The sequence below is a fragment of the Neofelis nebulosa genome, chromosome 2 (assembly GCF_028018385.1).
Source record: "Neofelis nebulosa isolate mNeoNeb1 chromosome 2, mNeoNeb1.pri, whole genome shotgun sequence".
Lineage (NCBI taxonomy): Eukaryota > Metazoa > Chordata > Mammalia > Carnivora > Felidae > Neofelis > Neofelis nebulosa.
The window spans coordinates 83,187,789-83,203,604 of NC_080783.1; the positions used below are offsets into that span (position 1 = coordinate 83,187,789).

A 15,816-nucleotide genomic window follows, 5' to 3' on the forward strand; every position below is an offset into this window, starting at 1 on the left:
TTGAATACAAAGACATCTTTTGTGTTGTTCCTGACCTTAAGGGAAAGGCTCTCAGTTTCTCCTCTATTTTATGTTTAGGTATGTTTCCTCTAAACCTACTTCATTGAGGGTTTTTATCATGAATAGATGTTGTACTTTGCCAAATGCTTTCTCTGCATCTACTAAAATAATCATATGGTTCTTATTCTTTATCTTATTGATGTGCTGTATCATGTTGATTGATTTGCAAATAGTGAACCGCCCTTGCAACCCAGCATTAAATCCCGCTTGATTGTGGTGAATAATTTTTTTTAATGTATCGTTGGATTCTGTTTGCTGGTATTATGTTGAGAATTTTTGCATCTGTATTCATCAGAGATCTTGCCCTGTAGTTTTTGTGATGTCTTTATCTAGTTTCGGTGTCAGGGTAATGCTGTCCTCATAGAATGAATTTGAAGTTTTCCTTCCTTTTTTATTTTTTGGAATGTTTGAGAAGCATAGGTATTAACTGTTCTTCAAATGATTGTAGAATTTGAGAAGCCAAGTGGCTCTGGACTTTTGTTTCCTGGGAGTTTTTTTGATTACTGATGTAATTTTCTCACTGGTTATTAGTCTGTTCAAATTTTCTGTTCTTCCTGTGTCAGTTTTGGTAGGTTACATGTTTCTAGGAATTTACGTATTTCTTCTAGGCTGTCCAATGTTGGCATGTAGTTTTTCATATTGTTCTATGAATGTTTATATTTCTGTGGTGTTTGTTATTTCTCCTCTCTCGTTTTTGATTTTATTTATTTGGTTTTTTTCTTTTTTTTTTTTTTTCCTGCTAAGTGTGGCTAGAGGCTTACCAGTTTTATAATTTTTTTTTCCCCCAAAGAACAAGCTCTTGGTTTCATTGATCTGTTCTATTGTGTTTTTGGTTTCTATATCATTTATTTCTGCTCTAATCTTTATTATTTCCTTCCTTTGCTGGTTTTAGGTTTTTTTGTTCTTTTTAGCTCCTTTAGGTGTAAGATTATTTACTTGAGATTTGTCTTGCTTCTTGAGGTAGGCCTGTAGGCTCATATTGCTATAAACTTCCCTCTTAAAACTGTGTCCCACAGGTGTGAACCATTATATTTTCATATTTATTTGTTTCCATGTGCTTTTTTATTTCCTTCTTTGATTTCCTGGTTGACCCATTCATTGTTCAGTAGCATGTTAGTTAACCTCCATGTATTTGTGGTTTTCCGAGATTTTTTTCTTTGTGGTTGACGTATAGTTTCATAATGTTGTTTTCATAAAAGATACACGGTATGACTTTAATTTGTTGAGGCTTGTTTTGTGGCCTAATATTTGGAGATCTGTTTTGGAGAAAGTTCCATGTGTGCTTGAGAAGGATGTGTATTCTGCTATTTTTGGATGGAATGTTAATATATCTGCTAAATCTTTCTGGTCCAATGTGTCATTCCAAGTCATTGTCCTTGTTGATTTTCCATTTAGATGATCTGTACATTGATGTCAGTAGGGTGTTAAAGTCCCCTACTGTTGTATTATTATTGATTCATTCCTTTATGTTTGTTATTAAATGTTTTATGTATTGGAGTGCTCCCATGTTGGATGTGTAAATATTTACAATTATTATAGTCTATTGGATTGTTCCCTTAATTGTTACATAGTGTCTTTCTTGGTCCCTTGTTAACAGTCTTTGATTTAAAGCCAATATAAGTATTGCTACTCTGGCTTTCTTTTGACATCCATTTACATGATAAATGTTTCTCCATCCCCTCACTTTCAATCTGCAGGTGTGTTTAGGTCTAAAATGTGTCTCTTGTACACAGCATATAGATGGGTCTTGGGGTTTTTTGTCCATTCTGTTACCCTCTGTCTGTTTATTGGAGTCTTTAGTCCATTTACATTCATTTACATTTACATTGGAGTTTTTAGTCCATTTACATTCAAAGTTATTATTGATATGCATTTGTTGACGTTTTATTACTTGTTCTGTGGTTGTTTCTGAAGATTTTCTGATTTTTTCTTTTCTCTCTCATGGTTTGCTGATTTCTTTAATGATATGTTTGGATTTCTTCCCTTTATTCTTTGCATATTTATTAGTGGTTTTTGATTTGTGGTTACCGTTAGGTTTGTATATAACATCTTCTGCATAGAGCAGCCTGTATACAAGTTGATGGTTGTTTAAGTTTGAACCCATTCTTTACTCTTCGTCTCCCCATGTTTTAGGTATGTGGTGTCATATTTTATATCCTTTCATTTTGTGAATTCCTTTACTGATTTTTTTTTTTACAGGAATATTCATTTTTACTATTTTTGTGTTTCCTACCTTCATGCTGTCATTTTGGTCTTCCTTTATTTACACTCAAAGAGACCCCTTTAATATTTTCTGCAGGGCTGGTTTAGTGGTCATGAACTCCTTTAATTTTTGTCTGACAAACTCACTCTTTCCTTCTATTCTGATAGCCTTGTAGGAAAGAGTATTCTTGGCTGCAGATATTTCCCATTCAGCAGTTTGCATATAACATGGCACTCCTTTCTGGATTGGAAAGTTTCTGCTGAAAAATTCTCTGATAGCCTTATGGTATTTCCTTTGTATATAACTGTCTATCTTTATCTTGTCACTTTTAATATTTTTTCCTTTGCCACTGTATTTTCCCATTTTAATTACATATGTCTTGGTGTGGATCTACTTTTGTTGCTTTTGTTGGGGTTTCTTTGTGCCTCCTAGATCTGGATATCTGTTTCCTTCCCCAAATTAAGGAAGTTTTCAGCTATTATTTCTCCAAATAAATTCTTTACTCCCTTTTCTCTGTGCTCCTGGGACTCCTGTAATATGAATGTTATTACATTTGATGGAGACATTGAAATTCTCTACATCTGTTCTCATTTTCCATAATTCTTTTTTCTTTCTTTTGTTCAGCTTGATTATTTTCCATTACTCTGTCTTCTGGGTCATTAATTAGTTCCTCTTCTTCCAGCCTGCAGTTTATTCCATCAAGCATGTTTCTCATTTCATTTATTGAGTCCTTTTTCTGTGCTGTGTTACTTCTTATCTCTGTGTTAATGGTCTCATTGATGTGCTCCACTCTTTTCTCAAGTCCGGTAAGTATACTTGTAATCATTGCTTTAAATTTTCTTTTATCTGTTTCACTTAGGTTTTTTGCCACGTCCTTGTCCTGTTATCTCATTTGGGAGAAATTCTTCTGTCTTCCCATTTTGTATAAGTCTCAGTGTCTATGTGTGAGGGAAGTCAGCTACTTCTCCTATTTTTGAGGGCAATGGCTTTATGAAGAGGTCCTGTGGTGCCCTGTAGTATAGTGTCCCTTCTTCCCCAGGACCTGGCACTTCCAGCAATGCTAAGTGTACTCTGCTGTTGTGTGGTCCTGATAGTTTTATGCTTCAGGGCAGTCATCTACAGATGCCTATTGTGGGCAGTGTTTGGTCCCTGCCCTGAATGTAGTGCATTTTAACTAAATGTGTTCTGGTCTGCTTTGTGAAATAACCTGTCACCACCATCACCTAAACTGCAGCTTTGCAAAACTTACCAGATAGGAGCCATAGTATTGGCACGGGTTTGGGCCAGTCTTGTAGGAGAGGGGGCCTGCCATGCTGTGACCTAGGCAAGAGTGACTAGGAAGGTTGTTTTCCCCAGATTGTGAGGGGGTGGGTGGGGCTTGGTGTAAGCAAGTTAGGTAATGAGTGTGGGCCCAAGACTGTTTTTTGCTGGTAGCTCTGTATTCTGACAGGCAGGTGAGGTAATTGGTACCTGCCAGTTCCTTTTTACCTGGAGGTCTCTCTCTCTCTCTGAATGCCCTCACTCTGGAACATTCTCAGAGAGGAGTAGCTAACCTCCCTACAGTGTGCCCCGGGCACTATCCAGATTGTTTTTTTCAAGCTGTGTCCATAGGCTGTTTGCCCAGCCTTCTCTCCAAGAGCAGTCCCAGCGTCCCAGTCCCAGCTTTTCCTGAGCCAAGCATGCTGACCTTTAGAACTCCAGGCTTTAAGCCCCACTGGTTGCAAGAACTCAAGAAATTCAGGCCCTCTCACTTTCCAAGCCAATTGCTGTGGGGATTCATTTCCTGTATACTTCCCTATGTGTTAGCCTGTCTCTTGCCCTTCTCCAGATGGTAACTTCCTCCCTACCCCATTGGCTACAATACATTTTTCTCCCAAGTTGAGTCTCCATACTTCCTACCTCCTTTGATGTAGCCTCCTCTCTACCTTTATTTGTGGAGGGTTTTTTTTTTTTTTGCCAGTTTTCAGGTTGATTTCTGGGGTATTTAGGATGATTTGATTGTTAGAGATATGAAGTTTGTGTTACCTGGGGACGAACTCTTACGATAGACTCATACTTAATCTAAAGGCCAAGAAGTGCCACCTCATTTTCTAATGGTTCTCTATAAAGAATGTCACTTCTTACTAGGCTTTATTTCATAGTATGTCACTTAATATTTTGAGATTATCCCTTTTTTAGAGGACTTAGTTTAACTATGATCTGACATAGAGTTCCATTTGTTTTTAAAACAGTACAGATATACCAGAATGGCTAGTATGTTTGATACCATATTGTGAAACTTAATAATTTAAAATGATATTTACTTCTTCCTATTTCACAAAGATGTTGTAGTGACAAATAGAATATTGCAAATACAAATAGTATTTTGTTTTTAAAATGGCTTACCAGTTGTTCCATTGGTTTTTTTTGTTTTTTGAATAATTCTTTTGTCCTCACTAAATTTTGATACCAACTTTAGTAATTTAATTTTGTATACACAGCCTATTTTGGGCGACCATTTATTTTGTAATAGTCCTTTCTATTTTAATATTAGAAGGAGTAGTCCTTCATCATTGCTCTTCCTTTTAAAAGCTTTTTTGCTTTTCTTAGTTGTGTTCATTTTTAAATTTAAAAAAATGAATGCAATATTAATGTGAAGAGATGTATATTATATTGCAGTGTAATTGTGATATCACAAGTCAAAAGAATAGAGAATAGAAAGTATGTGGCATAGGAATCTGTAGTTATACAAATCCGAAACTTTATAATTAAAACAGTTTAAGATGGTATAACACTTTGTGAGTGTATTTTTAGTAGTAATTATATTAGTAGTAGTGATTTTCTTATTACAAGCTCTACGTTTCTTTAATAGGGTCTTGTTCTGTGTACGGTAGTGTCCTCTCACCCATAGGGCATACATTTCAAGACTCCAGTGAATGACTGAAACCACGGAGATAGTAACACACCCTATATGTACTGTTATTTTTTATGCATATATACCTTTGGGAACGTGTAATGTATAAATAAGGCACAGTAAGAGATAAAAAATAAATAGTAATAAAATAGAATAGTTATAACAAATACAGTGAGTTATTTCAGTGAGGTGTCTCTCTCAAAGTATCGTTTTGTCCTTTATTTACCCTTGTGATGATGTAAGATGATAAAATGCCTACATGATGAGATTAGGTGAGGTGAATGATGTAGGCATTTTTATGTGACATTAGGCTACTATTGACCTTTTGACCATAACGTCAAAAGGAGGATTCATCTGCTTCCACACTAATGGAAATTGAAACTGTGGATGAGGGATGGGTACTATACCTAGCAACTAACAGAGGGGCCATCTCTTTTTCAGGTTATCCTCTTGGTAGTTTTTACTTTTCCAGTTGTTATTTCATGGTAACATACAGAGTAGTTAACAGTATTTCATAGAAATCGATATATTGATTGGGGTTGATTTTTGTAGTCATTTGATACAAGTGACTTAATGTGACTTAACAGACAAATATGTCTTTGTAAACTTGAGGGTTGTTTTTATTTCATGGTAACATACAGAGTAGTTAACAGTATTTCATAGAAATTGATATATTGATTGGGGTTGATTTTTGTAATCATTTGATACATGTGACTTACGTGACTTAACAGACAAATATGTCTTTGTAAACTTGATGGTTGTTTATAAACATTTATTAGTTTGGGGAGATGATTGAGAGAGTGTGACATCAGTCTCGTCTCTGGCATCTTGAGTCGGACATTAGATGTTCTACTTAAACCTTTCTTTTATCTGAATAATGTGCAAATTTATTTGTTTCAAATGATATTTTTATTATGTTCTGTTTCTATTATTCATAGTTTAAAAAAATACAAGCTTATGATTTTTATCTAAATATTCCATAAACTTTTTTTAATACCACTTAGTTAATAAACCATGCTTTGAAAGAACTAATGGAAATAGAAGAAGTGAGTGAGAATGTATTACAAGTTCACCTAAATGGTAAGTATGTCATAATTTTGCCATTGGAAATGATATAAGCCATGTGAGCTTTTTATAATACAAAACCTAATTTACCTAAAATGTTTAAAGGTGGATGACAATTATATTTTAAAAACATGATTCATGTTTAACAACTTCCACTTTAAAGTACCATATGCATTATTTTTAGAAACTAAAATAATAATAATAATAATATATAAAGGAGGCACATAAGGACTCTTGTTTTTTGTCTTTCTTTTCTTAAAATAAAAGAATCCCAAGGTAGATAGTTCTTTAAGTCTACCACATCTTCATTGCTGTGCTTCAAAAAGGAAGTAATGTAAACAAACAGGCTTTTGACTTTTTTCTTTTTAGTTAAATTTAAAAAGCATTAGAAAACTTACTTGACTGGAAAATAACCTGTGCTCTATCAAATAAATATTTCATTGTAATTAAATATTTTTAAATGGACTTTATTTCAGGACTGCTGCAGATCAATGATAAAATTGCCCTAAAGGAAATCACAAGACAGTTAAATCTGGAAAATGTAGTTGGAGATAAAGTTTTTGTAAGTATCGTTTCTATTCCTTTATTAAATAGGCTTTAATGTTTGCATGGCATAGATATTTTTATATTTTTGAAAGACTAGGGCAGGTTCAGAGATTCTAAATTGAAATCTGAAATATTCTTGTCATAAAAAAGTATAATGTTCTAGGATGCATTTATTCATATCTTTATATTTAGATTTTTTTAAGTAGATCACACTATAAAATAGTCAAGAAATCCGTGTTTCTGTAGATATTATCTGAGTTTGTTTCTTTACGTGTTAAGAGAAATATCTTGATTCTCTGTCCTTGGAGGTAGATTAATATATTTTTTAAAGTACTACACTCTAGCAGTCTGTTTTTAGTCTTTCGAGTCTTTCGAATTTGAAGCTATTAAATGTGGATTTGAGCCTTGTCTTGAAACTATTGACTACATGGCCATCATGGCTAGTATCTCTGAAGTTGAGATTTCTCATCTGTGTTAAATGTGCATTATCTTCTCATACTTCACAGATTTATTCTAAAGACAAAAGGGCGCATTGAACATAATTTATATTTGAAAAATGCTGGGTTTGTGATGTACTATACAAATTTCAGTTATCTCTTACAAATGTCAGTTATCTCTTACTATTAAAATGTTTTCAGAAACTTATTTATACCTCATTATTGTAGCAGCTTGGAATCTCAGGATTGGTGAACATCAGTTACTTAAATGAAACTGATCAGCAGTGTTCTGGAACTTTTATTAAAATGTTTACCCTATCACTTTATTTATAGGGTTCAAGAGAAACATTAATTTATAGCTACCTTAACTTTCATAATGAAATGACTACCTCTCCTACTGCTTACTCAATTAAAGTGGGTTGTATACATCCCAGGTTCATTTTCTGCTCACTGGTGATCATACAGTACATCACTCTAAAATGTATACTCTTTTCTGCAATGGCATAGCCATAGTTGTAAGCCTCTTTCGTAATTACTTATAAAAAGTTGAGCCAATCATGTGTTATCCTTCTACACTGTCTACAGGTTCATAATGCCCCTTCTATAAGTCTAATGTTCTGTCTCCTGTTAAGACTGTACTGTTGAATACAGTGGCCTACCTGATCAAGGAGATTTACTATTAGGTAGGCTCAGTTTGGCCTTCGGTTTGCAATCGATGTAGACTGGTGTTTCTAACTTTCCTAAATGGACCTATTCATATTGGATTCATAGAAATTGATTAAAAAGTCACCGTTGTTTAACATCCTGGGTCATTACTTTTGTTATAGCATCACATAAAGACATTATTTAACTTCTACATTATATAGATCAGTCACCTGAGGCAAACAATATATTTAGCTTACCTAAGGTCATAAAATGACAAAGGCTGGACATTAAGAACCTAAGTCACTTAACTGAACCCAGAGTCTTTCTGTTTTGATACACTTAGAGCAAATTTCTATATTCCTGTAAATGTATATGGATATCTATATACAATACATGTATATGTATTCATATAAGGATATTCTTATATGTGCATATGTATTTATATAATGATAAACTTAATGTCAGGTATAGCTGTCTTTAAAAAGAAGGAGGGTGACATTTGGGTGGCTCCTTTGGTCAGGCGTCCAACTCTTGATTTTGGCTCAGGTCATGATCTCCCAATTTGTGGGATTAAGCCCCAAATCAGGCTCAGCACTGACAGCACAGAGTCTGCTTGGGATTCACACACACTCTCTCTCTCTCTTAAAAATAAATAAATAAACTTTAGAAAAAAGACTAACAACGTTTGAATAACTGGCTACTGACTTACCCACAGCCTGTGAGCCTTTAGTTATATTATGGTAAATACCTCTTGCCCTACCTGTCTTGGAAATAATGTTGATTTGACAACATGCAATTATAGTAAAATATGTGCAAGTTCTTAAAAACCTATTATGCTATTTTGTATCAGTTCTCTCAAAATTGGGAAACAAGTGGATTTCTTTTCTCTGCTATGCCTTTGCGAATTTAAAGTTGGTTTTTTATTTAAATCAAAAAATCTGAATAACGTAAAAATTAATGACTTAAATGAAAAAATATTTTAAAGGGCCTTTATCCACAAGCTGGAACATCAGGGTAACGCATGTGCTACTCTCTTAATTTCCATGTAGAATATATTTAAGTTTTATCAAAAAATGTTTTGGCTGTGTTCCAAGTAAACAGCCAAATTTGATATGATATATACACATTCTATGATATGCTCTTGAATAGGTAAAAACAATTATACTATGGAATATTTGAGGCAAATTTCTTCTCCCATTTCCTTTTGGATCTGATTTAAATTCATGGGCATTTTTTAATGTTCAAATTAATCTGAGACTGGCAAGAGCTTAATGTATTTGAAGTACAATGGAGTTTTAGTTCTCTGACTGTATTTAGAATATAGCAAGTCTTAAAAACAACCTTTAAAGTTAACATTTTTACAGATTTTATCTGGAAAATGCAAAATTGTAAACATGATAGAGTAATGCCGTTTTCAACACTATGCCATCCCTGCTTCAACATTTTAAGTTTTTATTGATGCACATAGAAATATTCAGCTCAGAATCTGACTGCTGACTAATTTGAATCTAGAAAAAAATAGATACATAATGCCTGTATAATGTCCAAATATCATAGTCCTCTTTTATTCTTTATTTCATTAAACTTTTAGTCATGGTGTCTATTTTTGTTGTTCAGGGAAGCTTTGCTGAAAACCTTTCATTTCTTCTGGAAGCTTTGAGAAAAGGTAAATATTAGCATATTTAACACCATCTGAAGATATCACCTACAGTATATCACTGATACAGATGGACGTAATTTTGTATAAGATTAAAATAATTTTCCATATTGTATAACCTGTATTTTTTCACTTAACGGTGTGTTGTGAACATCTTTCTGTGTCAGTAATTAGTGAGCTACACCATCATTTTTATGGTTCTCATATATTCTGTTTTATAAATTAATTATGCTCCAAATATATTAAATTGGGTTCTTAATCACCAGTTCTGGACATTCTAACTTTGTACAATTAGGAAGAAATGCTTAAATTGTCATTTGGATTTTTCCTGGGGTAAATTTTAGTGAGTAGATTTCTTGATCAAACTGTACCACATTTAAAAGTATAAATATAACCAAACTACCTTGGAAGTTCTATTTTGTAAACATATTTGAGAGTACCTTTTCCTTCACAACTTTCATTCAAAGTTATTATTTTTCATGTTTGCCTAAGAGAAAAAATACATCTCTTAGTTTAATATGCATAATGTTGGTGTTAATGATGCTCACCACTTCATACTTTTATTGGCCACTGATATTTTTTGGTTTGTGTATTTCCTGTTGGTTCTTTTGCCTTATTTTGGTGATGTTTATCTCATACTCATTCATGAAAATTCTTGCACTTATTTTTCTCTTAAATTTGGTTTGGACTTTTCTGCTGAAGTTTTAAATTTTTTACATAGTCGAAATTTTTGTCTTCAGATTTTGAAGACATCTAGTTAATGTTTTCATCTAATACATATAATCTGGTGAGAACTTATTTTGATAAGGTGTAAAGTTGAGATGTGACCTTGTATAAACCACTTTTCCCCATTGATTTGTAATGGCATATTTTATCAAATACTAAATTTCTATATTATATAGGTTTGTTTATAGACTTTTTAAGTAGTCCTCGGGCTTTTCATGCCATTTAGGTTTCTGTATATGTTTTATTATCTGTTAAATGTCCTCTTATCAGATTTTCTTTTCACTTGTGTATGTAAATATAAAGCCGTAAACTTTAAGGTAATAGTGATTCGTCTGTTAAAGTAGTTTCCCTCATTGTAATGAGAAAAATGAATTCACAGAGTCATGTTGAACTTTCCCTATTGTTGAAATATTAAAATTGTCAGGGCAGGGCTCAAAAAGGAGTTAAAAGTGGCTTTGGTTGAATTTCATAATTTAACAATTTATTTGTAAAAATTTTAAGCACCTGGGAAAATGCACTTTGTATTTCTGCTAACTAAACAAGTCTCTTTTGAAACAAAAGTTTTGTTCATAAGTTAGTTGCTCCCTTTATTATTAATCCCAAAGTGTTTTGGACTATGTAGGTGTTAAGAGATCCTTGTCAATTTTTTGATGGTAAAAGATTATGTTTCCATAATTTAAAAAATAATGGCATAATCACTTAAATAATTCTTGAGTTTTTTATTAGTAAACTAGAATCTGGTAATTAGACTGTGAAATACTTGAGGGCAGTAAGGGCTATCTTGTCATGTGAATAATTTTTTGTTGAATAAATGTACATGCACTGTTAAGTATCCTACCCAAAGTAGGTTTTTCAGTATGTATTTGTTGAATTGAGTTTCAACAACTAAAATGTAGTGAATAATTTGGAAACTTAAGAAAGGTTGATATAATTGCTTATTAATATAAAACTCTTATTTTATCTTAGGTGACAGGTCTAGTAGTTGCCCAGTGATCTTCATATTAGATGAATTTGATCTTTTTGCTCATCATAAAAACCAGACACTCCTTTATAATCTTTTTGACATTTCTCAGTCTGCACAGACTCCACTAGCAGTTATTGGTCTTACATGTAGATTGGTAAGTTATTCTTTCTATTAAAAAATTGATTATAATATTTAGATAATTAAAGCTTAATTACTAATGTAGTCACTTATGTAGGTGATTATATTAAGCATTTCTTTCAAATGTGTTTTATCAGTGCCTCGTGCATTTATCCTACTTTTCAGCTCAGATTGAAGGAAACAATTATTCACACATACTCATAAACTAATACCTCCCTCTCTCCAGTGGAATCACTGAATGAAAATGCGAAGACAGATTATGCTAGTATAATTTCTACATTAGCAAGTAAAAAGACAATGAAATAATCTTACCATCATGTTATAAAAATTGCTAATTACTTTTATATTTAAGATTCATTCTGTATTTTGATAATGCTTGGAATTGAGTAAAAATGATACTATCCCCTCCTTGTAAGTACACATCTTGAGAAATGGAAGGGATTACTTCTGTCAAGATGTCACAGTAGATAGTGGCTTCTTTGCTTTTTAGGGGGATTTTAGAATGATTGTAACCATAGTCTCATTGTTGCTATCACATTACTTTGTGAAGACTACATGTTGAACCCTATGTACCTTCAGATGGCTACAAAGGCCTTTTTTTTATCTTCTTTTACATTATAAACTTTATTACTGAATTCGGATAAAACTGGTACTTACGGGTCATCTCTCTTCTCATGCTCTGGCTGCCATGAGTCTGTTGTTTTCATCCTCCTTTTCCCTCCTGCATTCTTGGTAGCCTTGTATCAGGCTCATTTACTTCTTTTTCTTTCCTGCAGCTGTTTTTTGTTTTTTTTTTTTTTTTTTTTTTTTTTAGAACAGTGAAATGATTTAGGTCATCTTTCAACAGTCCTCCTGCCAGTGCTGTTTTTCTGTGTAGTGTCTTCCTCTGTTTTCTTTTCCCGGTGCTCTAGAGCCTATGATATATGCCTTCATAATCAGCCTCCCTCATAGAACATCTGCCAGGTCTTTATTGCTCCTTGCCAAAAGCAGCAGTTATACCACAGGAGTTAAGGAAGCATCTTCTTGCTAAAAAAAAAAAAAAAAACAAAAACAAAAAAACCAAAAAACTCTTTGGGTAGAAGAAGCAGTGGCAAATGTTATTGACCCAATGAAGGACCAAATAAAGAATCATCTGCTCCCTAGCAGTGTTATCTTAGGCCTTTAAAAATTCTACGTGTGTAATTCTCCAACTATGCAGTTCAATTCTAAGTATATCCATATGTCCATGTTTATAGGAAAAAAGTCAAAAGATGGGTGGATTAGTGAGTTTGCCAGCAAACAACCTCTTCCCTGTGGAAGTATTTCTTTTTTGGTACTATCCCCTTTATTCCCACATTGCCAGCTTCTGTCATTACTCTCCACCACTAAAATATCTTTTACTTCTACCTCTTTCTTTCCATTCCCAAGTTCAAGCTCTTAATTATTGGTTGTATAGAGTGTTGTTTCCACTACCTTTCAGGCACCTACCTATATGGATGATCTAGAACTACTCCTTAATAGAAAATAAATTTATAATACTGCTGTTTCTGAACATAACTTTCGTCTCTTTTAATTATGCTGGCACTTAACCTATTAAGAACATTCCAGGTTTTTTATTCACCTTCTCCCTTCTAAACCCAAGTTATTAAGTCTTTCCTGTCTTCCTTTCCAGACTAACCATGATCCCATGTTGATCACTTGAATTCTTTCAAGCTCTATATGATTGGTTTCTCAATCTAGTAATTAGGAAAATCATCTGGGTAGATTTAAAAATCCATATTTTAGGGCCTCACCAGAGCATTTTTAAGCTTTTTTTACTATAGAAACTTGTCAGTAAACTTGATTTTAACTTTTTAAGGACAAATAGCACAAATGCAAGTAGTTTCTAAAATATCACTATAAAAAGACAAAAGACAGAATAACTTATCAGTGTCATGCCATGTTCCTGCAAGTTTCCTCTCCTATAGTTTGTTCTTGTAGTTCAGCTTGCTTCAGCTTGAATTTATAGGTAGTTTTGTGAACTCAACTTTTCTCCATTACATGTACTATTTCTTGAGTCTTTGTTACATAAAATAATGAACATATTTAAATTTTTGGGAATGTAATAATCTTACTACATTTTACCATTTCTTTAATCTGAATTCTTTATTGAATATGCAATTCCTTATTGAAATTCTTGGTGATGGGGCACCTGGGTGGCTCATTCAGCTAAGCGTCCAGCTCTTGATTTCGGCTCAGGTCATACACTCTCTAATGGTTCATGAGATTGAGTCCCGTGTTGGGCTCTGTGCTGTGCCTTTCCCCCAGTCACACTCACTCTCAAAATAAGTAAATAAACACTTAAATTATTGGTGTTACTGTGGTGTAGAACTATTCAGTAATAGTTACAATTCTTTTGCAATTATTGTTGGTCTTAGAATGTTAAAGATTAACTGATAGTAAGTAGCATAGTAGGTAAAAGGCATAACACCAGGCCTACCAATGCTTAGAAGGGAATTAATAAAATTAGCTTGTGTAATAATTAAAGAAATCAAGGGAATGATTTGAGATTTTGGAGGCTTACACAAGTTTTAAAGTTCAATTATGTATTATAGGACAAACATTGTTAATTACAGGTGATTGTTCGAATATCTATACTTCTAATATTGGTATGTTGTTTTTTAAAAAACATGCATCTTATATGGATTGTTGTTGTTGTTTTTAAGGATATTTTGGAACTCTTAGAAAAAAGAGTGAAGTCACGATTTTCCCACCGGCAGATACATTTAATGAATTCATTTGGTTTTCCACAATATCTTAAAATATTTAAAGAACAATTATCTCTACCTGCAGAATTTCCAGACAAGCTCTTCACTGAGAAGTGGAATGAGAGCATACAGGTAACTTGGAACAGAGGCAATAATGTTAAAGTAATTTTTGTGCTTTGGTATACCATTGAAAGCAATAAAAACCTACAAATTAAAAAAAAATTGTAAATTAGCACAAAGCTTCTAATGTTACTGTAGCATAGAACTGCATTAATACAAATCATACACTTATGTGTGCATGCATGTGTGTGTGTGTTTTAAAGGAGATTGAAATGTCATATCCTAAATTTTTTCTCTCAAAAGAACTTTAGTGAGATTTTTGTTTTATTTATATCTACTTATATTTTAGATTATTTTGTTAATATTTAGGTTACTAAAAAAATTTTATTTTCTTTATTTACAAGTTTAGCAATAGTTTAGCTTAATGGTTCATCACTAACTATCCAGTGTGGATTGTTTTCTTTTCTAATTCTCAGACAGTTTTAACTTTTATCTCATTTGGGTCTCTTAAGTCAAGTAAGGCTTGGTATGGTTGTATTGTCTGTGTTGGTGAATATCATCATGCAGTCCCTAGAACCCTGAGAGTCTTAGCTACCAAGGCACGTTCACATGTTGATTTGAAAGTTTACTAATAAACCTTGTGGACTCTATAAATTTACCTACACTTAAATTGAATAGCCTAACTTATATAGACCATTGTCATATCAACTCAGCATACTAGCATCAGTTTATCTTATGCTGACAAGAGTTTTCAGGGGTACCTGGATGGCACAGTTGGTTAAGCATCTGACTCTTGATTTCAGCTCAGGTCATGATCTCATGGTTCGTGAGATACTTTGGATTTTACTTTTGCTTTAGATTCTCTCTCTCTCTCTCTCTCTCTCTCTCTCTCTGCCCTTCCCCCACTCACACTCTTTCTTTCTCTGTCTAAAAATAAACATTAAGTAATTTTCAGTTGGCAGGATGAAGGGAGAGAGTATGCCAGGAGTGTGTTTAATAACAAAATTGAAAAACTATTGCTGAATAAATCCCACATGGTAGATGGGTCTTGTGAAGGTGGAAGATAATGGAGAGTCCTTGGTTTTCAAAGAATTTGGAGGGGAGCCTGGTAGGCTCAGTTGGCTAAGCGTCCGACTCTTGGTTTTGGTTCAGGTCATGATCTCACAGTTTGTGAGTTCAAAACCATCATCAGGCTCCATGCTGACAGTGCAAAGCCTGCTTGGGAGTCTCTCTCTGCCCCTCCCCTACTCCTCTGTCCCTCCCTCTCTCTCTCTCTCAAAAGTATATAAACTTAAAAATAAATAAATAAATAAATAAATAAATAAATAAAAGAATTTGGAAAAACTGATCTATAATATTAAATACTGATGCAAATAATTAGATTTTTAGACAATTAAATTTGCACAGTGTGTATTCACCGGCTCTAAAAAATATTGTTTATGTCAAAGCAGTAAATTTTTTTTTTTTTTGCAGTTTCAAGTTTTTATTTAAATTCTAGTTCATTAGCATACAGTGTAATATTAGTTTCAGGTGTAGAATCCACTGATTCGTCACTTGCATACAACACCCAGTGCTCATCACTAGTGTCCATCTTAATACCCATCACCCATTTAACCTTCCCACTCCCCTCCCCTCCAGCAACCCACAATTTGTTCTCTATAGTTAAGAGTCTGTTTTATGGTTTGCCTCTCTGGAA

General features: G+C 33.4%; 1 protein-coding gene across 11 annotated transcripts in view; it reads left to right on the forward strand.

Annotated features, from left to right (window-relative positions):
- The window catches only part of ORC4 (origin recognition complex subunit 4), an 81,928-nt gene that overhangs the window by 53,448 nt on the left and 12,664 nt on the right, over nucleotides 1–15,816 (forward strand). For all 11 annotated transcript variants that reach the window (XM_058715356.1, XM_058715361.1, XM_058715367.1 and 8 more), the window contains 5 exons: nucleotides 6,161–6,236; nucleotides 6,698–6,783; nucleotides 9,467–9,515; nucleotides 11,199–11,350; nucleotides 14,019–14,192. In XM_058715356.1, the coding sequence (XP_058571339.1) occupies nucleotides 6,161–6,236; nucleotides 6,698–6,783; nucleotides 9,467–9,515; nucleotides 11,199–11,350; nucleotides 14,019–14,192 (537 nt within the window). The remainder of the gene's footprint in view (nucleotides 1–6,160; nucleotides 6,237–6,697; nucleotides 6,784–9,466; nucleotides 9,516–11,198; nucleotides 11,351–14,018; nucleotides 14,193–15,816) is intronic.